Source organism: Tachypleus tridentatus, chromosome 10, assembly GCF_004210375.1.
Source record: "Tachypleus tridentatus isolate NWPU-2018 chromosome 10, ASM421037v1, whole genome shotgun sequence".
NCBI classification, from domain to species: domain Eukaryota; kingdom Metazoa; phylum Arthropoda; class Merostomata; order Xiphosura; family Limulidae; genus Tachypleus; species Tachypleus tridentatus.
In genome coordinates, this window is record NC_134834.1 from 165,160,431 (window position 1) to 165,188,404 (window position 27,974).

The 27,974-nt window shown below is 30.3% G+C and overlaps 2 protein-coding genes across 2 annotated transcripts in view; one reads left to right on the forward strand and one right to left on the reverse strand.

The window, feature by feature from the left end:
- The first annotated feature begins 7,045 nt into the window (after positions 1-7,045).
- On the forward strand, positions 7,046-15,570 carry LOC143230844 (selenoprotein F). The gene is made up of 4 exons (XM_076465087.1): positions 7,046-7,282; positions 8,175-8,345; positions 10,894-10,957; positions 14,740-15,570. Exons 2-4 carry the CDS (start codon positions 8,244-8,246, stop codon positions 14,913-14,915), a joined length of 342 nt encoding a protein of 113 aa, XP_076321202.1. The 5' UTR covers positions 7,046-7,282; positions 8,175-8,243; the 3' UTR covers positions 14,916-15,570.
- An 85-nt stretch (positions 15,571-15,655) lies between these two features.
- LOC143230846 (influenza virus NS1A-binding protein homolog) overlaps positions 15,656-27,974 on the reverse strand; it is a 47,300-nt gene continuing 34,981 nt past the window's right edge. The window contains exons 6-12 of the mRNA XM_076465092.1: positions 25,572-25,834; positions 24,394-24,664; positions 22,042-22,251; positions 21,143-21,388; positions 18,777-18,902; positions 18,439-18,612; positions 15,656-18,326 (exon numbers count right to left, since the gene is read on the reverse strand). Of these exons, the coding sequence (XP_076321207.1) occupies positions 18,019-18,326; positions 18,439-18,612; positions 18,777-18,902; positions 21,143-21,388; positions 22,042-22,251; positions 24,394-24,664; positions 25,572-25,834 (1,598 nt within the window). The 3' untranslated portion in view covers positions 15,656-18,018. The remainder of the gene's footprint in view (positions 18,327-18,438; positions 18,613-18,776; positions 18,903-21,142; positions 21,389-22,041; positions 22,252-24,393; positions 24,665-25,571; positions 25,835-27,974) is intronic.

Below are 27,974 nucleotides of genomic sequence, written 5' to 3' on the forward strand. Positions count from 1 at the left end.
TCAAGATGTATACGAAATAGTTTAACAATCCTTTGTTTTCTAAGCAATAAGGTGGTTTTGTGAAATAAAGCATACTCTACATTGTAGATCTGAAGTTAGAATGGTTTGTTGACTGCAAGATTAAGAGAAGAAGAAGGGATGTGTGACCTCTACTTTTTGAAATTGTGAGCATGGTTTCAATGTAATCAATGGTGGAATGCTAAATAAAAATGCGAGGGAACGGGTTTTGAAAGTTTTACTATTATTAGTATTTATTACGTCGCCTATACAAAAACAACAACATATATTATAGAAATATTAGCTGTAAGTGGTAATTGAAATTACACTTGAAAATATTATAACAAAAAAAATTTAGCTTCAACGTTTGAATTACTAGGTAACTTATAAACAGAACTTACAAACCTGGTCCATAGTGAATTCCTTGGACTTGGCTACACCTTGCTCGTTTATTAGCTGCCTAACGATGATAACTAAGCCATTTCTATACATAATTGGTTTCTAGTTTTGAATCACAGGGACCGTGAAATTTGATGTACATAAGATTTGTCACATGGTTAATTAACGGCCTGAACCTTGTTTCCGGATTAAGGCACTCGACTCATAATCCGAGGGTCGCGGTTTCGAATCCCTGTCACACCAAACATGCTCTTCCTTTCAGCCATGGGGGCGTCTTATGTGACAGCCAATCCCACTATTCTTTGGTAAAAGAGTAGCCCAAGAGTTAGCGGTGGGTGGTGATGACTAGCTGCCTTCCCTCTAGTCTTACACCGCTAAATTAGGGACGGCTAGCACAGATAGCCCTCGTGTAACTTTGCGCGAAATTAAAAAAACAACAACAAATAATCAATTATTAGTTAGCTAGTTTGTTGAACATGGCAACGTGGAACATAATGATGAGTGTGATTGCTTTAAATTTGTTAAGTGTACCAAAGGTCCAGTAGAACACATCCACTGAAAATATGTGATAGTTTGAATTATCGCAGTTTGAGGTACAAAAAGTGGAAAATTGCTAAACTATCCTATTTGTTAATAATATACAGTATGTCCTGCAGGTTATTTTGGCTACATGGCACACTACTGTGTATCTTGATAATAACAGCACTAAAGATTAGTCATAACTTACGATAACTGTGTTTGACAAGACTTAGTTCAGATGAGTTTACTCAGTGCTTATTTATTTCATAATGTCTGAAGATAAAAATGCACTGGTTTGACTGCGCATAGTTCGCAACACCATTATAACGACAATAGCTTTAAAAAGAAACCAAAAACTAAGAAGTAGTTTTAGTGGTAGTTTCTGTGATAACATGTGATGATAATAAATATGTATGTCAATGTACGAATGTGAAAAAATATACGTTTTATCTTTGGAGGATTTGCAGTCAAGATTGAAGTAGTAGCAAAGGAGGCCAGTCTTCATGGCTACCATGGATAAATTTATTGTTATTTATGAAGTATTATATGTCTATACATATATGTACTTATGCATCTTTCAGTATATTTATATCATAGAAATTACACGAATCTTGCCGATTCTTAATTTTAATGAACTTTCTAGATCCTAATGTTATGCATTCTTTAGCAAACCTATAAAATACAGTTTACAACACTGTTGCCTTTCTGGTTTATGGAGTCCATTGAATCATTGTAAAACAAAGTAAACCATTATGGCTACACTATCTATTCATCAACTCTTTTTTCTTTCTTTTTTTTGATGGGTATTTTAAATATTGGATGACTTCTTGTCTCATATAATCACCTACTCTCCTGTCACTAGAATATTTCTCTTTTGGAAGGTGGTAGAATAAATCCAGTATTAACTTTATTATTCTTGATCAAGTAGAAATGGTCTCCATAAGAACCATTGGTACTTCAGTAGGTTGACTTACTGCTAACAAATTTTTATCTGGAGTTGCCCAGTTGAACATTTTATCTTATGCATAATTTTAAAGATAATCAGAGTAGATGGCATTTGACTTAATTTGTCTGTTCCTCTTGATTTTGTAAGCAACTTAGATGATTTATTTACATTACAATGTATGGTATTTTCAAATACCAACATAGCTTTGAAGACTATCTTTTCTTGTAACAGGAGTTTTTCAAACATACCATTTCATCTTAATGAAAATTTGGTCTCATCAACATTAATATCAGAGCAATTTTTACAAATAAAAGCAACATCTATATTATTTATATTCACAAGAGTTCTAACTATCAACCTCTCAGGATATTCCAAAGTATCTTATTACATTATACTCCAGCTACTGGATATAAATTTATTGTTAATAGCTGTTGGTATGAATATTTTTCTTCTTGGTGGTATTAGGGGCTACACTTTCTATTGTTACTAAAAATTCAGTTTCTGGTTAGTTATGGCCTTGGAATACATATAAACATTTTGGTCACATATAGTGAAACAATTTTGAGTTGGTCTAATCTCACATTCATATCATTGCATGAAGTCAGTTAAACATATGTTTTCTTGTGATCTATTTGTCCCATTCTCTGTAACTAGCTGTCTAATTAATTCTTTAAACTCTCTTAGATTAGGAAGATGATTTTTGGTTCTGTAAGATCTGATTAACCTCTGATTTCAATATGATGTCTTTAATAGTTTGCCTGCAACTTTAATTTATTCTAGTTTGATTGCCAGCTACAGAACTTATTTTTAAATATTTACATGTACTTTAATTCAATCTAATTCTCATATCATTTATTATGGCATCTATAAATTAGTAGTGACATGACTAGTGTAGTCCAAGGTCTTGTGTAATAGATGGCACAGAAGTAATAGTAATAGTTATAGATTAAATAAGTCACCCTGTCCCATATTTTGTAGTGGATAGTGTTATAAGTTAGAATTGTTGGGTTGATGTAGAATGAAGTGTGACTGGTTTAATCTTTTTTGCATTTACCAGCTCATTTTTTATAGGTGTTTTATTCTGCCACTGATGTTCTTTTCAACCGCATTGATCTTCTTGTCAAAATCTTTCCATAGTTTATATACATGTTGTTTTTACTTCAGTTTGACCATTACAGCCTTCATGTACTTATTTGATGTTCTGCATTTCTTCAGACTTGGTGCTGTAATAATTTGAGAATATTGAGTTTAATCAGATTTCTTGAAATGTTATTGCTTATATAGATGAAGATAAGGGTATGTATTTGGTGTGTCTGGATTTTTAGAAAGCCTTTGACAAGGTGCCAAATAAAAGGCTTGTAAAAATTATTTTCATAGGTGTGGTGAATAAGTTAGCTAATTGGACAGAAAAGTGGATGGATGGAAGAAAGTAGAGGGTTATTATAAATGGAGTTTGGTCAAACTGGATTAATGTAACTAGTGGAATACCTCAGGATTAAGTCTTACAACCTTTTCTCTTTTTGATTTACATTAATGATATAAATAAAGGAATAATTAACAGATTATTTAAATTTGCTGATGATATTAAAGTCTTGGATGTTGTCAGCTGTGCAGAGGGTGTTGTGCTGCTGTACAAAAGGATTTTGCTTATTTAGTGAATTGGCCAAATAAATGGTAGATGGATTTTAATTATAATAAATGCAAAAGAATGCACGTATGTTATCCTAATTTAAATTGTAAGTATATTTTCGATTGGAATAACCTTATTGGCTAATTTGTATTTTCTTTTCATGAAAATAATTTCAATTTTATAGTAACTTTGTTCTTTCAAATTATTTAGTGAAAAAAATATAAAGTTCAGTATATGTGAAGATAAGTTTGTTTATTTCTTGTTAATTTTTGTTATCAGCTTGGCTACTACCACTTTTTTACAGTTGTAGACACAAATTCACTGATAACGTTTTTACTTTCAACTGAAATTTACTCGCTAGTAGCACCACGATTAACGTACAAACAAATTTACTTCCACAACTTCATGGATTATCTACGAGTAAGTGAATGTGTACAATAATTAACTCTGACCTGAATATTTCACTTTGACTCTACTTACTGAAACCAACTCAAAGTTTCACTGATTTTCACATCTATAATGTATCTTGTTTCTGTTTATTTTGAAAAATCTCTCTATCACGAACTTTATATATATTCTAGGAATATTTTCATAAATTTATTTGACTTTAATGTCATAGGCCATCTAGTTAGCATTTAAATCAAAATATTTGAAACATAGCTTGCACTTACTGAAAAGCTCTCCAGCTGGTACAGCGATAAGTCTACGGATTTACAACGCTAAGATCAGGGGTTCGATCCCCCCTCAGCAGATAGCCCGATGTGGCTTTACTTTAAGAAAACATGCGCCGTTATTAAGTGTATCAAAATTAAATGAAACAATGAAACTAGCCAAGAACTGTTAAAAACGTGCATGTTTTTAGAAATGATGCGTTTAAGAGAAGTCATGCAATCAGTCACTACTATCCAACATTATTTTTTGTGTTACTCCTTGTCATTGAAGAACGTAATTGAGAGTAAAAATGTATTTTCAAGACGGCTGGCATGGGTATTAGCACTTTAAATAAAATAAAAATCTTGTTCTGTACTTTATTTTAATTAAAGTGCTAACACCTACACCAGTTGTCTTGATAATACATGTGGGTCACATTTATAATCTCCCCCTGGATGAAAAGACGATAATGTTTCAGTAATGAGATTCGAATCTACAACCCGCAAATTTAGAATCAAGTTCTTTAACTGCAAGGCCATAAAACAAAATGCGAAAGTTTTATTGCGTTAATGAAACTCAAACACTGTGTACGCTTGTTGTTATAGTTCGCATGCAAGAAATCTCACATTTACTCACAGTAGTAAGCGCTATCCATATCATTAGCCATTCTGATTGCACCTCAAGTAGGACGTAAGGGTCCTAAGCTATTTATATCATCTGAACAACCATTGACATAACATTTTGTATTAATCAGTATTCCAAAAATCACTTTCGATAACGACGAATGAACAACGGTAGGTTTACAAGAAAATTAACTTAATGATTCTCTCTAATTAGGGTGGATTATTTTCTGCAAAAGCTATGGTTTAAATTCCAAAAGTTGACTGATCATCATGATGAATTATAATATTGTGCGAAAGAATTCTTGTGTGAGACAAAAGATAAATCTAAAACAAAAAGATGCATATAAGATAATAAATCATTGATTTCTAATCCTTTCCTAGCTATCAGCTTTACACCTTAATCTTGGTGGCTTTGGATACTCAGGCATGCATGGTCAGGTTATTAAGGTATTAATCTAGCATTCTGAAGGTTGCTAGTTCGAATTCCCGTCCTACCAAACATGGTGGCTCTTTCAGCCTTGTGGGTGTTTTAATGTCATGCTCAGTGTACAATAATTAACTCTGACCTGAATATTTCACTTTGACTCTACTTACTGAAACCAACTCAAAGTTTCACTGATTTTCACATCTATAATGTATCTTGTTTCTGTTTATTTTGAAAAATCTCTCTATCACGAACTTTATATATATTCTAGGAATATTTTCATAAATTTATTTGACTTTAATGTCATAGGCCATCTAGTTAGCATTTAAATCAAAATATTTGAAACATAGCTTGCACTTACTGAAAAGCTCTCCAGCTGGTACAGCGATAAGTCTACGGATTTACAACGCTAAGATCAGGGGGTTCGATCCCCCTCAGCAGATAGCCCGATGTGGCTTTACTTTAAGAAAACATGCACCGTTATTAAGTGTATCAAAATTAAATGAAACAATGAAACTAGCCAAGAACTGTTAAAAACGTGCATGTTTTTAGAAATGATGCGCTTAAGAGAAGTCATGCAATCAGTCAATACTATCCAACATTATTTTTTGTGTTACTCCTTTTCATTGAAGAACGTAATTGAGAGTAAAAATGTATTCTCAAGACGGCTGGCAGGGGTATTAGCACTTTAAATAAAATAAAAATCTTGTTCTGTACTTTATTTTAATTAAAGTGCTAACACCTACACCAGTTGTCTTGATAATACATGTGGGTCACATTTATAATCTCCCCTGGATGAAAAGACGATAATGTTTCAGTAATGAGATTCGAATCTACAACCCGCAAATTTAGAATCAAGTTCTTTAACTGCAAGGCCATAAAACAAAATGCGAAAGTTTTATTGCGTTAATGAAACTCAAACACTGTGTACGCTTGTTGTTATAGTTCGCATGCAAGAAATCTCACATTTACTCACAGTAGTAAGCGCTATCCATATCATTAGCCATTCTGATTGCACCTCAAGTAGGACGTAAGGGTCCTAAGCTATTTATATCATCTGAACAACCATTGACATAACATTTTGTATTAATCAGTATTCCAAAAAATCACTTTCGATAACGACGAATGAACAACGGTAGGTTTACAAGAAAATTAACTTAATGATTCTCTCTAATTAGGGTGGATTATTTTCTGCAAAAGCTATGGTTTAAATTCCAAAAGTTGACTGATCATCATGATGAATTATAATATTGTGCGAAAGAATTCTTGTGTGAGACAAAAGATAAATCTAAAACAAAAAGATGCATATAAGATAATAAATCATTGATTTCTAATCCTTTCCTAGCTATCAGCTTTACACCTTAATCTTGGTGGCTTTGGATACTCAGGCATGCATGGTCAGGTTATTAAGGTATTAATCTAGCATTCTGAAGGTTGCTAGTTCGAATTCCCGTCCTACCAAACATGGTGGCTCTTTCAGCCTTGTGGGTGTTTTAATGTCATGCTCAGTGTTACTTTTCGTTGGTTAAAGAGTAGCTCCAAAGTTGGCGGTGGTTGGTGATGACTAGCTGCTTTTCAATGTTAATTACGTACATCTATCGGAGATAGCTCTCGTGGAGCTTTGTACAAAATCCAAAACATTTGAACTTTTTATGTTATCAATTCAAATAACTTCTTCAATAACACATTGTGAAAACATTTTATGTTTTGAACATAATTTGAATTTATTACTATCCCGTTATTACGACTAGTATAACTAATGTTGTTGGTAAATTCCCAACTATATAAAATAAATAAAATGAGCAAAATATATCACTAACGCTGTTTTCATTTACTTTTAAAATGATTTTTACACGCACATGAATTTGAAATTTGAATTATGCACATTTCATATGCTGCTTAACATTTTATTTTGCAAAATATAACTCAATAATATTGCGTAGGATTGATATATTAATTAATATTGTTATATCTTGAATTGGCGTTTGGAGGGAATACGGTGTTAAAGAAGCTACACCAGTACAACACTGTCAATTGTTGAAAATAATGGATGCTGACGTGTGGAGTTTTTTTTGTGCATAGTGACTGGTTTGGTAATATTTGAAATATAATTTTAATTTGGTTTGTTGTATTCGTATATTTTGGTTTCTTGCGTATTAACAAAAATATTAACTTTTAAAATATTAATGTGAACAGTAAGACGAAAATATCTTAAGCTTTCAGTAATACTATTATCTTAAGTAATATTACAAAAAATTGAGTCTTATCACCGAGTTCTAACTCATAGCTTTCGAGTGTCAATGTTACTCTATATTTTTAGTTTCACAAGGTATATTAGCCATCAGAGTAGTATTGTTAGTACTAGCCTGAAATACAAGCTATAATATTGTGTTCAATATATGCTTTAATTTTTTTATTTCAGTGCTGATTTACCTGGTATGTTAAATACGTGTCGAGTTTTTTGGTTTTTCTTTCGCTTTTGACTTCTATCATCTTTCAGTTGGTCCTTTGATAATTGAATTTTGAAATACTTATAAGAAACAAATTGGTATAGGATAATTTTTATGTATATTTTCTCATTAGTAGCAGTATTGACTGTCATAACTATGGTAAATACATACAAAATGTAACAATTTAAAACCACTCTTTATTCTATAGGAAATACTTGATTCAGGTAAATTGCTGACTTCCACTACTCTTAAGAGTTGTTTATTCCATAAGTAAACTATCTTGTTAGAAAAAAAAACAAACAAACTGTAGCCCATCCCATCTTCTGAATCTTAACTAACTCCGTAAATTAGGGGGAAATCTGTATAGTGTGACAATGTTATTTTTGCAGTTGTAGAATTTATATTAAAAGTTTATAAATTCAACCTTTCATTGTTAAAAGTATATAGTGAAATAAAATGAGAAAATACATAATGTGCATATTTGACTACTTGACAAAAACACCTATTAAAGTTTATTTTTATTAATTTTGTATAGATTTCCTTAGTGAAATGTGAATTATCAGCTGAAGAATGTTTACAGCTAGGACTCCGTAAATCAGATTTAATGTGTAATTGGTGTGATCAACTTGTAAAACATGACTTGGAGATTTTAGTGGATAATTGCCATCAGTGTTGTGGAGCTAGTGGTTCTAAAGACCCTATTAAGGTGATATATTGGTTCTTTTTCATACTTGATATTTTTTGTGATTTAATTAACACAGTTATGTTACTTAGTGTAATTACAACTTGGGGCTTTCATTATGGAAATTTTCAAATAAGTAATTAAAATGTGAATTTTGGACAATTCAATGCTTCACCTGATGTTTTGAAGGAATCTGAAGCTTAAACTAAAACCACATAAATCATGGGAAGAGTGCTGGAAAAGTTACATTTGATTGTGGACCAATGCCATTTATTGTTCTGTAATGGAGATTCATTTGATTGTGGACCAATGCCATTTATTGTTCTGTAATGGAGATTCATTTGATTGTGGACCAATGCCATTTATTGTTCTGTAATGGAGACTCATTTGATGAAATGTAAAAATAATGTTAGTTCACACATTTAGGAGGGTTATCAAATAATGTTTTTAGTGTTGTTCTGAGTCTGTTAAAATGCAGTAATGAATACGTAGTAAACTTCAAAGAAAGTATTATAAAATACATGTTTGTAAAGCCTACAAGTAGAAAGATCTCTTTAAAAAATTGTCATTAATACCTCTTACTCTGCAATATTTGAGAAGAGTAACATTTATAACAATTTTTTAGAGACTTACTATTTGAACTATGTTGAGCTAGCAACAAGAAATTTCCTATAGTATAACCAAAAGGTAATGTTTATAAAGATACTAAATGATACATAGAAAAATACCTGAACTATCCAGTAAAGTATAATAATATTAAGTGAAATACAAAGAAAACATACTAAACAATGCATGGTGTCTTTAAAACATTAACACTTACTGTATCTATTCCTTATAACAAACATGTATAGATGGCTAACTTTTCTGTAAAAGCCAAAAAGGAAACTTGATATATTTCTAGGAAGTAAAAAGTTTGATAAAAATAATACTTAGAAAGGAAGGTTTGCAATGCTTACTGATATGGCAATTAAAGTAATAACAAAAAGTAATGTCATAGCATCATACTAAATACAATATTCATGTATACCAAATATCTGTTTGTAATAATAACTTAAAGGTAAAAATCAGTGGTAGTCCATATATTAAGGCAATTATTTTACTATTACACTAAACAATATCTCAAGGAATCAAGGTGTAAATATGGAAGCATTTAAAAGGCTGTGAAAGAGTAAAACTTCTGAATCCATAATATTGATTAAAATGTGCAATGAAATATCTTGATTATGAAAGTAAGAGTACAAAGTTCTGGTGACAACAGTGAACAGATTTTATTGTATCTAATAAGCTGAGAATGATGAACATACTAACTTCTTTGAAATATTTATATTTGGAAATAGAAAGTTTGTATCTTCAAAGGTGAAAGTTTCTGTTTTATTAAAAACATTAAAATTGAATGTTTGAATAATGATGCTAATTTCTAAATCCAGATATTTATGTTTCATTTTTAATTTAGTGGAAAAACTTCTTTTCTAGAGTGATTGTTTATAGAATAACTTGTTTGTCTGTGTCAAGAAAACCTTTAGTATTGTATTTAAGAATGTCTGAACTTCTACAAGTGTGATTGATGTGCAAAGATTTATTATGATTTGTAATGTGTGAAAATCCTAGTTAAGTAATTACAATTCTGAAACTTGTGGGCTGAAGTTTTTTCTCATGGAATAACTATCATCTGTTGGAAAATATGCTGGCAAAATTGCACAAGTGTATTATTGAGTTTAAAAAAATATGACTTCAAAAATTAATTTAATGTGAATGCTGATAAATTTATGAGTGACATGGTCATACAAAGTTCTTTACTGATGCAGGGTAGTAATAATCTTCCCAAATTATTGAATAACTTTGAAATTGTTGACCTTTTTTTTAGTAAGAGGATTACTAGTGAAAGGTTACTGATGTTTCTGTTATTTGAGTTTCCAAGCCTTTAATTCTACCTTTTTAAAGTCAGTGAAATTACTGATAGTAATGAAATTAAATATATTTATTTGAAAATGATTATTATAATTAAAAGGTTTATGATATCCAGTGACTGATTTCCAAAGTCTTGGTTTACAATCTTTAAAATCAAACATAACCACTCAAGTAAAAGAAATAGCAAGTTATCAGATACCTAAGCTTGCTACTACCATTATTTCACACTTTAAAGATTTTATATTCTATTACCATCTCTTCTGTAAATACTTATTCTCAGGTGCTGTAAAAAACAATTTTATGAATTTGAATAAATGGTAATAAAGAACAAGTCTAAATGAAAACATTTTCTAGTTTTATCTTCTGTGATGTTTGGGGTAGACACCCTCTATCAGGTAGTGGTGTTCACATTACAAAGTTTTAATTCAGACTTGTAAATGTATTCTTTATTATCTTTTATCCAAGTTTTTCTTGCATTTTGCAAAACAACACTCATCAGTAATTTTATGAATTACATATTTCAAAAATTTGCAGTAATTGTACTAATTTTTATGTGGTTTAAACTATAAGTGTAATTTGTTTTCAGTTATATAATAATTTCCAATTTTACTGAGATTTTTTAAAATTTCTTTTCTTTAAAACCTCCATTGTTTTATTATTCTAGAAGTATCCTCGTGCCCAGCTTGAGGTTTGTGGATGAAAAATAGGGGCCTATCCACAAATACAGGGTAGATATATCTTAATTTTCACTTTGATATTCAAGTACCATTTGTCCTGAAAGACCACTTTTTTCATTATATTTACATTTACTCAGTTATAACCATTTGTAGTGTTCATTGTATGTTTTTATAAATGTAAGATGTAGATTGTCCTCTAGATTAGTAACTATCAAACTATTTTTTGTGGACTGTCTGGATTTTTTTACCTTGACAGACCACAATGGGATATATATTATGCTGCCACTTCCTTGGTATAATTATGCAACTTTTACCTACAAGAACCACCTAAAAGGAGCCTATGGATCACAGACTGAGAACAATTGCCTTACATTAAGCTGTGATTGTGTTATTTGAATAGTTGCATCAATATAGACATTTATATATATGTTATGTAATACTAGATAATTGTTGACCTTATGAATAAATAATCTTTCATCTTTAATCTTAGATTTCTCAGTGGATATTTTAGTAAGCCATTGCTCTGAGAGTGCTGTTTTTTAATAAACTTGACACATTTTGTGCTACAAAATAAATTAAATATTAAGCATTCAAGGGGTGATAAAGAGTCAGTCAATGTCCCAAATTCATATGCCACAAGAGAAATTTGACTTTGAAACATAATTGTCCCAGACTCACCAGTGTATTATACAATCCATAACTAAAAGGAGGTTGTGGCCCACTTGTGGGAGTACACATGTCAATTAAAACTGAAATAGAGTTAGAATGTACTTGGTTAACTGTGTTTTTTTCATTTTAATTAGAACAGCCCTTTTGATGGACATTTAAACGTATGCTTGTTGGTTCAGCTATTCAGTTCTATATTTGATCCTATAGTAGTATGTGGAACATAAATCCAAGAAACAATATTGTTCTAACTGGCTAGCTTTCTAGATAAATGCACAAGATTTCAAGGTTTGTTGCAAAAGAGTGGAGTGTATTATCTTTAAATTTTAAAACGTAGAAGACTGACATACTTACCAATATGACCCATAACATACTCAAAAGCAAACTTCTTGCAACAAGTTTGCAGTGTTTTATTTTTCTAGGTATTCAACTATACATTACTTTCTTTGAATTTCAGAATTTTATAAAACTACATGTAACAATGTTCTATTCGCTTACACTGGCATCTGTCAGGTGGTGAAAAGTATCTGCTGAGATACAAATTCTGGAAATATGATTCAGAGAATAAATCAAATGTGCAGCAAAGGAAAAAGATATACAATTGAAAGTGAACAAATTTTCACACCCAGTGATATCTGTATTTAGATGACTAAAATGACTGACTTACAACTTCCTATTCACTTTAACTGACTGCTGGAGTAAAGCAGAGTTTCTTTTGAGAAAGAGCAAGAACTAAAATCCAACTGAAAATATTGAAAACCCTTCATCCTTACTCAGGCAAAGCTTGCAGTATTCAGGAAGTTCCAAGGTTAAACAATTTATACAACAATTTACATACAGTAGAAGGACTACTATATGTTTTGGACCTTGCAACATATGATAAATGAAAGCATGGTTAAGGACATGCAGAAATGGCATGGAAATTTTTAAATACATTATTTGAATAGGCTCAAAATAGATGCATTCTATACCACTTATGAAAGGGTTAAATCAGCTGCTATTTCAGCCATAATAACACTTGATGTTTAATTTATTCTCACAATTTTTTCCAGGTAATTTCAAATTATTTTTTCAAATATTTTTTAGATGATATCCTAATATGTTTAATATAGCAAGTTTTATCTTTCTTTACAAAAGAAATGAAGTATCTACGGTATTCTAAAGAATGATAAAATAATTTTATTAATATGCATGTATGTATACACATTTTGAAATTGTTCACTATGAATGAATTATTTTGTATGATTTAACAAAGTACATGCGAGTGAATTGATAACAATACCAACCTATTATTATTAGTAGTAGTGTTTATTTACCTGTGTTGAACCAGCTTTGAAATTGGTCATTGGTTATGTTCATGATTTGAACTGTTAACATTATTTCTGTTAAATAACTGCAGTATATTTTCCTTTTTTGTTTGCCCTAATTCAAACTGTGAAGCCACTTGCTATTCAATTTAAAGTAGCATACTGCTTATGTAGTGCTATCTAGGTTTTGGCCATTTTATCAGGAAAAAAAACATCTTCATGCTATATCTTTTGTATTAAAATATATTGAAATAGGTACAACAACATAGTCTGGCACATGTTGTGTAACATTATCACTGATTAAATTACGTATTGAAGAAATGTTTTATTTTCCTGATAACTTCTACAAACATGACTGAATGCTGCTAAAAATGGATCCAGACAGGGGTGTAGATCCTGGGGGGATGGGTGGGATACATTTCCCTTCATTTGAGGTGGGTGGTATGGTGCATACAATCATCCCCTACAGTTTGGTCTGTTGAATTGTTTTATTGTATCACAGGTCTACAAATTATGTGTTTGTTCTTATGATTCTCATCTTCTTACCAATTGAATTACATAATTAGGCCTAGATGTAGGCTTTTTCAATAGCCGAAATGTACATCTTTAATATAGGCGTGCTTCTAAGCTTTTCCATCTAAGCGATAGTTTGTAAGTATCAGTCAGTAGGCCTAAGTATACATGCAAGTATTGTCACAACAAGATGATTCTGTGACTGCATGTTTACAGCTTTCAGGTTCACGTAATCAGAGATTACCAATTTGCAAAATGAACAGTCCACATAAGTGGTTGTAAAATCACCCCCCAATGGGGTGTAAAAACTCTACGGCCCTGGATCCAGACTTTGGTGGGATGTGAAGAATTAGTCTGAACTAAGGAAAATGGAAAGGGTTTAAAGGATTCAAGATATGCAAATAATTAATTGATATTTTTTGTTGAAACAGTTATATGCAATCTTACATTTTAAAACATCAGAAAGGAAGCTGATATTGACTTATTAGTGAGCACTTCTTTTTCCTTTAAGAACCTAAACTTAGATTTATAAAATATAGTGGTACAAATTTTTTGTAGTGTACATAAAAGTATATACATATAAAGCACTTGTGCAAATTCACATTTTGACATCACAGTAATACAAAAGTAAAAAGTGTAATTATTTGGTTGCCAATGTCTGTGTAACAGCTTCAAAATATCTAATTTCAAATATTGATGGGTTTTTAAGAGTTTAAAAGGGTTGAGGTTAGGGATTATAGTCTCTCTGATGTATAAAAGTTAGTGGTAAGCTAATTATATCAGTATTATTAAGTAGTATCTACCTGCCTCCAGTAGGTCATAGACAGTGTGTTTGTAAATGTATTTAGGATATTAAAGATTGAAGCACCTGTGTCCTACCCCTTAATTATTAATGTTTTAAGCATCTGCATTTTTGGATAAATTACTGAAGAAACAGGATATCCATATTTCTATTTTGGTGCCCTTACAGTAATTTTCAATAACAAATTTTATCTTCTATGTTTTTTTACATTTGATACACTTTTAAAGCACAATTTTAATTTTTCATGGTATATTAATGGTCTTGCCTGATAAATATTACACACACACACACGCTATTATGTTTTTCATTTTAAAATAATATAATGCTATAGTTGTAGAATCACTTAATTGTGCAATTATGCATTTTACTTACTGCTAAGAACTGTTTAATGTTGGATACAGGCTCACAAATAAGTTGTACTATGTTAGTTAATGGATATGATGTCATACACATTGGATAAACTTAATTACTGGCTTTTTTTACATTTAATTTACAGATGGATGATAAACTTTAATAATTGTATAATTAATATTTTGAACCTGTAGCATTTGTGAAGAGTGATCGCCCCCATCAGTTCCCAGGCCTGAAGATTAAATACGTGCGTGGTGCAGATCCAGTGATTAAGATGTATGATGAAGCTGGACATGTGCAGGAAGAGCTGAGTATCCAGAAATGGGATACTGATACTGTGGAAGAATTCCTTAAAGGACATCTGGCGTAATATGACAATTGTAGTTTTAATCCAGCTTTCTTTTCTAAATGATTTTTAGACAATGTCTAATTGTTTATAAAACAAATTCATGTTGTTTCTGAGTTTTAACAATTCATACTGGTTTATGAATACTTGGGGAAGGTTATTTAGTTTTATGTCAACACTGCTGCTTTAGTACAACTGCACTTGTATTATTTTACTCCAGAACATTTACATATATGGTATCTCGCATAGCTTAATGAACATTAAAATATACCATAGTAAAGAGTCAAGTATTATTTAATCAATAGCTTTAATAGTTGTGTTTAGGTTATATCAGGATGTTATTTTATCTGGAGAACACATTTTTGTTAATTTATAATTTGGACTTGATTTGCAGAAATGTACCACTGCTACCTTCTGAAATAATTATCATTGTTACTCTTTTAGTTTTTCTTTGCTATTGATTTAAAATAATAAAATTACCTTGGTTGTTTTTAAAGCAGAGTACTGTACACATTTATCATCATTATGTAAGCAAAATGATCAGTTCAGTTGATGACACCTTGGCAAAAAACCAAAGAAACTTGGAATGTTAAGGTTGATGAAGTGAATTGTTCTGTGTACTATGATGTTTGTATGTGTTATTCTTGACATAATATTAAATAAATACCCTGTCAACGTGTTGCAGCGTGCAGAAATCGTTACTACTAAGTTTATGTATGTACATTTTGATTAACATACAGTAAGATATCCAGAAACTCCCTAAGCACCATTTTGAACCTTCAGACTTCATTATTTTTCATTTTGTGATTTACAGCCTATTTCTACTGTAAAACAGATTAAATAACACAGAAAAGTAGAAAAATAAGCATCCTTAAAATATATTAGTGGCATCAAGGACTCAATTATATTTTGAAACAAAAAGCCTAGACTAGTAACACACAGGCTAAATATTTTTCACAAAATATATTTGTAGACAAAGAAATGACATACCTGATAAAATACATGTGTACATTATATTTTTAACCTGATGGTTTCTACAAAAGCTAGTTATTTGTGATTCAGAATGCACGTTTTAGCTTTTAATATTACCATGCACTAAATGAGGGAAAGTGAATGCATGTTCCCCCCCCCCGCAATTTGATAAAAACAAACCATACCTATACCCAATAACAGGAGAGCATTGTTGTTAACACAATAGAACAAAATTAATTAGACTGAGCATTCCTCAAGGTAAACACATGATAAACATCTAAATACTTACAAAAACTTTGGGAAAAGTCCAGAGACATCATGTATAAGTAAAAATTACAGATGTTCAGGTATAGAATTAGTTAAAAAACAAAGGATTTTTTTTGCATCATTATATCTACCTGAAAATTATATTCAGCATAAAAATAGCACAAGTTCAGTGATTTTATACTTTACAAATAAAAAGAAGGAAGGGCAGCTGTCCCAGAAGTAATTTATTCCTGTTTTTTTTTAAACAAATCCTAAAGAATGTGACAAAACTATAAAAAATTAAAGAATAAACTGTAAAAAAATGTATAAATTTTGTCATATATTGCATACTTAACTAAAAGACCTTTTAATGTTAAGAACATAAGTTAGAAATGAAAAAAATTGACTTTTATATAAATCTTGCATTAAGTGCATTAAATTTTAATTTTCATTTTACTTTTCTAAAGTCCTCTAAATACACCCAAAATAAATATGAATTTCCTGCAGCACAATAAAGTACAAATTATTGAAAACTGGCTTAAAGTCATGAACAAAGTATGAAAAACCATGTAACAAAAAGATGCATTTGCAATTTGAGTCTTCAGGTAAATCCCAATATGAAAACTCTCTAAACTGATAATTTTCATGTTTTACAGCTTTTCTAATTAAAAACAATGTAATTAAATATTGTAAAAAAAAACAAAAAAACTTATAGAATATTTCAGGCAGAAATACTGAAAGAAAATACTGAGCATAACAACACAGATAATGAGAGAAATATTAAGTTACCACTAAAAAGCTTGGGCTTAATGTTCAAATACTGTATTGATTTGATTGGTGGTATTAGTATTCTGGTAAAAGTCAGGTGAATAAAGCTAATATTGGCCAAGTTTTAAAATTTAGTGAAGTGCTTAAATGGCTATATAATGTTTTTATTAAAGAAAACTTACTCTTGCCAATAAAGTACTATACATACAAAATTGATGGATGAAACTTGAACCAGTTCATATATACATTTCATACAATATATGCAAGTAAAAACTTTAAAAAATCTTATAAGAATAGAAGGCAATCAGTATTTCAACTATTTTTAAAATCTTTTAATATTCAAAGTATGCCTTGAAACAACAGTGTGAAGAAAATTGTTACTCAACTTAATTGGATATGTGATGATTCATATTTAACTAACTCTTAAGTTACTGAGAATACCAACACAATTCCCTGAAAATTTTGTGAAAGTGGTGTTAATGATGTTTAAACTGCTATGTAGTAATGGTACATGCTAGCTAAAACATTTCCACTACAAATATATTCCAAATTTTCATACTTTAGAATTTCATTTCACAATAATAAGTGGATTTTTTTAACTGGCATGAAGTTCAACAAATTAACATCTGTAACTTAATAAACTTCTTATTTACATATACTTTACATGGTGGCTAGATCCACAAATTTAGAGAAAGGATTTTTAAAATCCATATTTGCTTATCAATACATATCATGAAATATATTCTCTCATTCATTTATTTAAAATATTCCCCCCCTAAAAATAGTCTATTCAAAGTTCCAAATAATTGGAGTAATGCATGAGTAACTATGCTTAAACTTTACTTTTATAGCAGTATGCAGTTTCACAATAAATTCATAAACATTAATTTACTACACAGTCTAATAGAGGAGATGATAATAATCCAATGCAAAATTCTAAATTAGCAAGAATTCTTCCCTTTTAAATTTAGAAAAGTAATATCCCCCCTCAAAAAAAATTGCCTTTATAATTTTGAAACTTCTATGTCACTTATGACTTAATCAAAAATGTTTTAAAGATGTTAGACACGTTTTTTGTTGTTGTTTTGGTACCCTTCAGTAACATTGTTTATAGAAATAAAATGTACAGCTTGCAAGGAAATTATGCAATATTCTGGTAGTCTGAACCAAACAAACCATTGTCTTCATCCAGGGAGGAGGTAACTTCTCTTAAAACCAAATTAGTAAACTCATTAGTTTGAGAATCCAGAAATTCAACAGTGTTAAGAAATGTCTTTCCACTGAATCCTCCAACAGCATACAAACGATTTCCAACAACGCAGACTCCAACATTGGCTCGACAAGTCGTCAGATTTGGTCCAGAACTCCACACATTAGTTTGTGGATCGTAGATTTCTACACTTGAAAGTGAGCGAATACCATCATGACCTCCCACAGCATATAGCTTACCTACCACATAAACAAAAACATGGTTACCCCAAATATTTCATTCACATGTACATCATAAAAATAAATATTTAACAATCATTATTTAAAAAAATTAAAAATTTGTATTCCATACCATTAAAGACAGACACTCCACAACCTCTACGTGCTGTGTGCATTGAAGCAACAAAAGACCACAAATTAGCAGAAGGGTCATATTTTTCCACAGAGTTAATGCAACTCCAGGAGTCACAACCACCAACAGCATATACTTCTCCATTCATAGTTCCAACCCCAGCTTGGTACCGACCTAAATTATTAAAGTGATTCCATTGATTCTTGAAACCTCATAAATTAATATCAGGATAATTTTTAAGAGCCACATGTGCAGAATATCATTTTCAACAATCATAACTACAGTTTTAGTTTCATAATTCAAATTATTCCACAAAATCAATATTTTTTGTCACATACCAACTGAAAGAGGTGCAATATTCATCCACAACTGAGTTTTAGGTTCGTAGACTTCACAGTGAGTCAAGCCTCTCTGTCCATTCCAACCACCAATTACAAAAATGCTTCCATTTAAGCAACAAACACCTGAAAGAAGACATCAAGTACGAAATACTGTTGCATCTATACAAAGGACTGAGTAAACCTACTAAATATTTCATAAGAGAATAAGTCCATGAACTTCTGCAGAAAAGGATAATAAAAAATTAAGCAAAGAGCATTACAGGTTTGTTATTATATTACTTTTATTGACCTATTTTCTCCATTTTGTTGAAACACTCAAAAACAGTTTTAAGCAGCACAAACCTAATATATACAAAAGAATGTATCTATTACTGTCTGGGGGGGGGAACTAAAGTTGAAAATAACACTTTTCATGATAACCAAAAGACACAGCAATAAAATGAACCCGTGATTTTTTTCATTTAAATTTGTTGCTCCATGTACAGATGCTACTTTGAAAGACATGAAAAAATGTAAAACATTTATATTTAAACTATTGTCAATCAGTGTTAACTGGAAAGAAGATAAATTAAAAATAAAATTATATTTTGATGTTGTGTTTCAAGAATATTTTAATTTCTGTCTAGTCTATATTTTCAATAATTACATACAGATGGTATATATTATGCCTTGTGTACATATTCTGAACAATGTACACAAAATATTGTTTATTGGAATATTTGAATAAATTGATAAATTCAGAAATCAAAACAACACACATAATAGCATAATTTCTAGTTCTAAATGAATCACCAGCACTGAGAATTTTTAGAAATCAATGAAAGAAAAAGTATCAAATAGTCAAATGACATTAATACCATAAAAACTTTCCAATATGTATAAAGCCAACAGTACCAAAGCATACAGAATAATACATATCTCAAATATTATGCCTGAACAGGTAGTGATTCACTACCACATATTTATAATTTTTACTTTGTATCCACGTAACAAAAGAACTCCGTTTTCCCTTTAGAACCCTAAAGTTTGAGTTATATATAAAATACGTGAATTATCATCCACAATAACATACAACCTTCTACTTCACAATAAACAAACTACATCACAGACCAAGGATTAATAAGGATTTCTACAATAACAAATGAATTTCTCTGTACTGTTGACATCACACATCAATTTGCAGAAGAACATTTACTGATTGGTGACATCCTGGCCAAAAGTTAAAGACTTAAATTTTGGAAGAGAGATGATCAGGAAGTAGTTGTTTTCAGGTCAAGACTTCTGTACATACCTCAAATGTTGTGATACCTAAAACATCAAAGTGAAAGAAATACCTTCATTGTATTAATTAATTGTTTTTCATATTTCTTAGATTAAAAAGAAATGTGCAGAAGTACCAACACACTCGCACTAAAAAACTGTTTCCATTTCAAGTCATGGAAAATGTTACAAAAATTACTCAGAACATTTTAAAACAGGTCAAAATGTGTGAAATAGTTACTACTACTTGTTTTAAATGAATGTTATAACAGCAGGGAACAACTGTGAATTTATGATTATACTCTCTAAAAACAAAACTTTTTTATATGGTACAAAAACCATATAAATTTGCAACGTTATTAAATATTTTAAGTGTACTATTATCAATCTTGAATAGATAAAAATATTAATATATGAATGAAGTTTCATTCACAGTTTACTTACATAAAAAACTATTGAAAATAACTAACTCAGTTTACATTTTGCATAGCTTACTTTCTAATTTCTTAATAAAAATTCTGTGAACAACAAATAAATATTCTAGTTTTCAAAATACTTTTCTTTATGCTCTAACAGAGTTATCCCAATCATGTAATATTCTCACTTATTTTACCTTCCTGCCTAACTGTGAAGTGATATAAGCATGTAATTAACTTCTTTTTCTTTCCAGTTTTCAAACAGAATCTTTAACAGCAAAGCTTTCTACAAATGAACCTATGTAGTTGATACACTCATCATATTCTGATTTCTAACATTTATTTCTTCAAATTTTAATAAATTGTTTTCTATAAAAATATGAGCATATCATCAAATTAACTTTCCTAAAATTTTAAAAACAATCTGCTGAACTTTGTGGAACAATCTCTAGAAAACTGTCATGTTTATATATCCCACTTTGTTTAAGTTACTCTTATCTGAACTGGTAAATTTACCACTTGGTTTGTTGCCACTTTTCTTTTTGGTGTGTGTAACCCAGCTGCATTAATTACAATAGAAATTTCAGAATGCTTTTCAAAAATCATCTCAAGTTAACTGTGTGCACACCAAAAGCAAATAGAGTTACAATGAAAAAAAGTTAGAAGGAATTGTAAGATATTACCTACCACAATTAGACCTACAAATACTCATTGATGAAGAAAGTTTCCACCCAGCTGTAGCAGCGCTGTACACTTCAATGGAGTTCAATTCCTTGGTTCCATCTGAACCACCAATGGCATATACTTCATTGTCTAAAACTGTGATGTTGAACCTGCCACGGGGTACTTTCATAGACTCAAGCTTAGCCCAACTGTTTGTAAAAGGGTCATAAAGTTCAACAGTTCGTAGGCACTCCCCTCTGTCATACCCACCTGAAATAAAATAATAAAAAACTTTACGACCTGAAACAAATGTCATAGAATTAATATTTTTTCATTTTGTACTTTTTTTTGTCAAGCCAAATGTCAAAGCAAGTCAATCTGCCAAAACACTTAACATCTACTATAAAATAAAGTTTGCAAACTATATTAATACACCATTTTTCCTACACAAATTCAAATGTATTGGGGAAAAGGGTAATTCAGTAAGTATGATATACTTCACACCTGAAAGTAAAATGAGAAAATTAATATAATACAGCAAGTTGGATTAGTTGAATAGACAATGTAACTTGGGACTTTTTTGGTACACAATACATCACTTAGGAATTTATCTTATAAAATACAAGGATTTATTTAGCAAAGTAGCAGGATTTAGAGCATACAGAAATAAACAAAATTACATTTAATTACGGTATAGTGACCATATCTTAGAAAATAACACAACTTAGAGTCATAAACTTTCAAAGAAAAGGTGAGTGACTGTTCTCTCACCCAGGAGTGTTTGGAAGTGAATATTAAATGCACAAAACCACACATATATATATGTATGTGTATAAATTTTAGGTGTCTTATATTCTGTTTTATTTGAGGTACAACTGTAATACCACTTAGCACTGGCTACAATATTCTTAATTCTTACTTACCACACACTAAAAGTTTCCCTTGAAAGTCAGCTGTCCCTACAGCACAGCGTCCTGAGGTCATAGTAGGGATTAGAGCATAATTATTTGCCTTCTCTACAGACTCAGGCTGTGACATTTCTGGGCTACTACCAAATAGTGTGTTCAGTCTTTGATTAACTGACAAAACCTTTAGTTTTCCACATACCACTACCAGTGCTAATATTGTGTTTTCTATTCCAAAAAAAGAAATATAAAAGGAACTTAAATAAAATAAAATTCTGTACCTGGTATAACATAAATTTGATTTGGCTTTAAAGAATTATATAGTTTAACATAAAAATCATGTTATGACAAATGTTCTTTTGCTGAAATTCAATTTTACATATTTGGCTATTTGAAATAAACAATATATCATCACAAAAAATAAACTTTCTCACAAAGATAAGATACTTCCTCTCCTAAACTTACAATCTCAGTATTTTTTAAAAATGGATGTAGAATAACAATGGACTAAATATTATATATACACATCTTTTACGAACATTTAATATATTCATTTATTTTACATCTTTTTGTTTGTTCACTCTTACTTAAATCAACACCTGGGGTTAACATAACTAAACTACTTTAAATCATCAAGTAACCTAACAGTATACTGAGATTTAACTATGAAATATACACAAAAGTATTTTTTATCACTGAAATTATCTTCAATAGTCTAAACAATCAGACATATAAAAATGGTTGAGAGAGTGGAAATTGGGGAAACTGTGGTTTGGTTTGTTTTGAATTTTGCGCAAACCTACACGAGAGCTATCTGTGCTAGCTGTCTCTAATTTAGCAGTGTAAGACTAGAAGGAAGGGAGCTGGTCATCATCACCCACTGCCAACTCTTGGGCTACTTTTTTGCCAGTGAATAGTGGGATGGATTGTCACATTATAATGTCCCAACGGCTGATAGGGTGAGCATGTTTTGTACAATGGGGATTCAAACCCGTGACCCTCAGATTATAAGTCGAGTGCCTTAACCACCCAGCCATGCCTGGCCTTAGGGAATATGTGAGTGCAAATGATCATTGCTCTATTAGTTTTTTGTGTTGCTACATATGGAGATCAGGAATAATGGTAATTTTGTTACAAATTTCAAAGAAGTAAATTTTGAAGGGATGTGACAAGAAATATCCATGGTGAATTGAGCAGTTGAGTTATCTTGAGACACTGATAAAATGTGAAATAATTTAATATTCAAAATAAACATATTCCTTAGAGAATGAACCAGGTGGCTATAAGTAAAAATTAAAACAGGTTGGCTCAGAAAGAGATTTGTATAACTTTACTAAAAATCACCACCTGAAAGGTTCAGTGTGATATTATACAATACAATGTATGTTTGTTTCTTAAATAACAAGTATAAGAAAAAAATTTCAATTTTATAAAGACAAGCAGGGATTGATATACAAATAACCTAGCCTGCTGCAGTAATAGAGAATTTCAATGCTACAAAAATGATTGAAACAAGAAAGTCAAAACTACAAAAACTTATTTACTAAAAATTTTATCTCTAAGTTGGATAATCACTGTAATTATGTTAGTCTCAGTCTACTAATAAATATTAACATACCTAACGATAAAAATAAACTCAGTCACATCTAATTATTACCAAATCCTTTATGCATGGTAACCTCTTTTTTATTGTATGATTAACATTTTATTTAATAGGGAAAAAATCTGTTTTCAATGTAAAGAATATTTATTTGAGTAAACTACTTATAAGGTGAAATGAGCATAATGCATTCATGCAAGGACAATTAGGCTAATGCTATTCAAAGTTGGAATAGAAGCTGACTAGTAACACTGAAGAAGAATAAATAACTGGATCACACAAACAAGTTGCTATAAAAGACTGTGTAATATACAAGTACATGTTCCATATGTTATTTTCTTTAATATATGCACATGCATTGAAACAATAAAGTGGTGTCATACCTCTTACAAATATATGTAACACATTTTATTTTTCATATTAATGTAATGAATGAATGGTTCAACTCTTAACATTGCCAATATCTACTTACAAAAACGTCTATCTATGATGCTTATTAAAATGTAAAATGATTCACAAATGTTTCAAACTCCCATCACATCAAACATGCTTACCCTTTCAGCTGTGGGGCCAGTATAATGTGACAATCCCATTATTTGTTGGTAAAAGAGCAGCCCAAGAAATGATGGTGGGTAGTGATGACTAGTGCCTTTCCTGTGGTCTTACACTACTAAATTAGGGGGAGCTAGTGCACATAGCCATTGTGTAGTTTTGTGCAAAATGTAAAAAAACAAACAAAAAAAACAACAAATGGTTAACAAAAATCTTACTCCCTGTTGTGGCTACTATCCTCCAATCTCGTTCCTCATCATCAGATAACGAGGACAGAGAAGAACATGAGTTAAACTTTGTGTACAAAAACTGACGTGGTTTATGAAAGGTATTCTGAGCAGAAATTTTCCTATTCATTTTGTTAGGAACAGAAATACGCTGAGACATTTTTTTGTAGTCTTGTATCAAGTCAGAATCTTTAAAGTCACCACTTTCAATATCATTGCAATCATGCAAAGTCCCATCTGAGTTCAAGTATAACATGTGTACCTAAGTAAAAATTAAAAAAATAACATTAAAAACATCTGATAACTAAACAAATACTATATATAATCAGAGGAAAACTGACTTTTAATGATGTTTCATTACTATACAAAACATTGTGAATCTAAAGCATAACTTCTTAGTAAGGTTTAGTGCAAAATGAAAAAAAAAAGCCACAAGCTGCTTACCAATTATTCTCTAATAAAACAAAAAAAGGATAAAATCATATAAAATTTACAAGAAACTAAGCAATATTAAAGCTTTAAGCATAACAAAGTAAAAAACCCCAGAGAAAAAACAAATTATAAATTTTGATTAGTTTTATCACATTGTACATTTTAAGACACTGTTCTCTCCTTTTACTAAAATTTACAATTTAAATAATTATATAATCCAAATATGTTACATTAAAAAATAAGCAGTTTATCTCAGAAAAATAATACTTCACTACTTATTGGTTAATCAGTGGTAATACTGTTGAATCCATTTTAAGCTTAAACAATCAATGATTATCTCTGCCATCTTTGGAGGTTATGTTTCCTTCCATGTGTGTGTGCGTGGTGGCGGGGGGGGGGGGTCAGCAAGTTTTCTCAACAATGACTGAATGGATTTGGATGAAAGTTGAGATACATTTGGACTATGACCAAACTTATTACATAAGTGATTATATTTTGGAGTGTTAAGAATCATAGCAAAGTAACAAAAATTTGAAAATCCCTATCTGTTAGCATGGAGATCAGTTTTTATTCAGAAAAGTAAACTTTTGAAAAGATCAATCAGCCAAATTTTTCACCTAATTCCTAGAACCCATTATTACTATTTAAATCCTAAAAATAGGTCATACTTAAATATGCTATATATTATTCACACACATATTTCAAAAGATGCACTTCAAATACTTTGATTTACAAACCTTATCAGTAGCAAGACCAATATTTAAATCATCTTCATCAAAATATTTTCTTATCCAATCTAACACCATTTCACAGAGATGTTTCTGATTAGTTGCTTGCATTTCTTCACTACAATTTTGCAGTTGTTCAACCTGAATATGAGGAAGGCATAGAAACACTTTTTTCTGAATAATGTTATCTATATTTTGTTTGATATAATTGTCCACTGTTGAAATAAGTTCAGGATCTGAGTCTGGAGACAGGCCAGGAATGGAACGAACATCTACAAATATAATCTTTCTTTTTTAATCAAGCATTGAAATATCTTATATTTGAAGCTTTATAACTATACTTGATGTGCACCTGATCAAAGAATCTTTTTTGACAGTATAATGATAGAGCCATTTCAGTAATAATTAAAATAATTTTTATCATTACTAATTCTGTTGAAATATCAGACATGCTTAGTCGTTGTTTTTTGTTTTTTTTTAATTAAGCACAAAGCTACATAATGGACTATCTGTGCTCTGCCCACCACGGGTATCGAAACCCAGATTTTAGCATTGTAAGTGCGCAGACATACCGCTGAGCTGCTGGGGGGCCATGCTTAGTCAAATCATATAAAAAAAAATGCAAAACTCTTAAACATAAGGAGTTTTGTCACAATGACCAAACATTTCATAATATACTTGAAACTTTGTATTGATTAATTTTAGTATTTTATTCAAAAACCTCTTACAAAGAAAGTACAGCTGAAAGCAAATTCAATTACTTTTACTTTAAAGATTTCAAAAATTAATAATGAAAAATTGCACTGAATATTTCCAAGACTTAAAGGTTGAAATAAATATAAAACTGTTCAGAAACGAATGACAGATGATTGAAAAGATAGAAAATATTATAATGTTTAAAATTTTCTATTGGATATTTTTAAATTTTATTACTGAAAAATTCACCAAAAGTTTAAAACTATCAAGAAATCTAAACTATTTCTGTTAGCTTGGCTGGGATAATGCATCAAATCTTACTACTATTTAAGAATTAAATAAGAGGCAAAAATCAATGGAATAATACAAGTTAACTCTCCTTATATACAGGTTTAGTCGTTTTGATACTACACATACTGTAGCTTTTAATGTAGTATCTTAATTTATAAAATTTGGTAAGCTGTTATTGAATGTGAGAAATATTTTGTACATGCAAAAAAAACACAACAGAATTTCTAGTTAAATATTTCTTCTCACATTTTTTCTCTGAATTTATGGAAGTAAAGACTGATTCAGACTAACTAGTCTGAGAATAAGATGATTTTCACGTTAATATTAATCTTATTCTTTTCCACTTATAGTTTTCAAATGCCATTTACATAATCTTTAGAACCTACTAAATTTATATTAAAAGCTTATTTTCAGTAAAACTTTACCTTCATATCATTTATCTACCTTCATAATATACAGGCTCAGTCCATAATAATACATAGGCAAACAATCAAACAATGATTTACAAGCATAAGGAAGAGATTTATTGACAGTGGAATAAACTACATGTTTCACCATTAATAAAGCTTATAAATCATTGTTTGCCTACCTATTATTACATTAGAATAAAGTATTTCCTCACTCAAGGCTCAGCCCATTTTACAAACTTTGTAACCATCACAAAAAAAGTACAAAATAAATCTAAATTACCAATTTTCTTTCTCGAATGACTGCAGGTTGTAACAGAAAATTATAATTAATCATCTTCAAGAGCTTCAGGGTCTTAACAGTCTGTTTTTATTTAATTGTATAGCTCTTTGAACTTTGTCTAACGACTAAACATGCGTAACAACCATATAAACACCCATGACAAAATAGCTCAAGTCATGGTAAAAATACTGAATTATCTAAAGAATGCATACTTTGCTGAATTTTTTTTTAACTTCATGTTTTTCACTCGTTTCTTCTTATCTATCCTAATAAGGTTAATTTTTACATTATAGTCACTTTTTTAACAATAAATACAAAATATACATGAAAACAAGAAATATAGTGCTTAAGAGTGGGTCTTTGTACTTTTCGTTTGCAGTCAATAAAAGTTTAACCTAATTTCTACGAAGGGTATTGTTAACAATTTACTAAATATTTATTCATTTAAAATATTCATTTAATAACACAAAATAATAACTTGCATAAAGAATAATATGTCTTACACAATAACTGTAATTTAACTGGCTTTCTAACTAAGCTACAATTACTTGACTGCAATGAATCCTATGATAGCAACTCTGAATCTGTAGACCTAATAATTCAAAAGTTGTTGCGAGAATGAGTTAGCTTATTAGATAATTCAGTAAACTGAAAATCTTTTTTCTATTTGTTATAATAACGAGTTTGCAAACGTACAGAGAATTACTGACATTTTGTAGATGACAGTAGGTAATA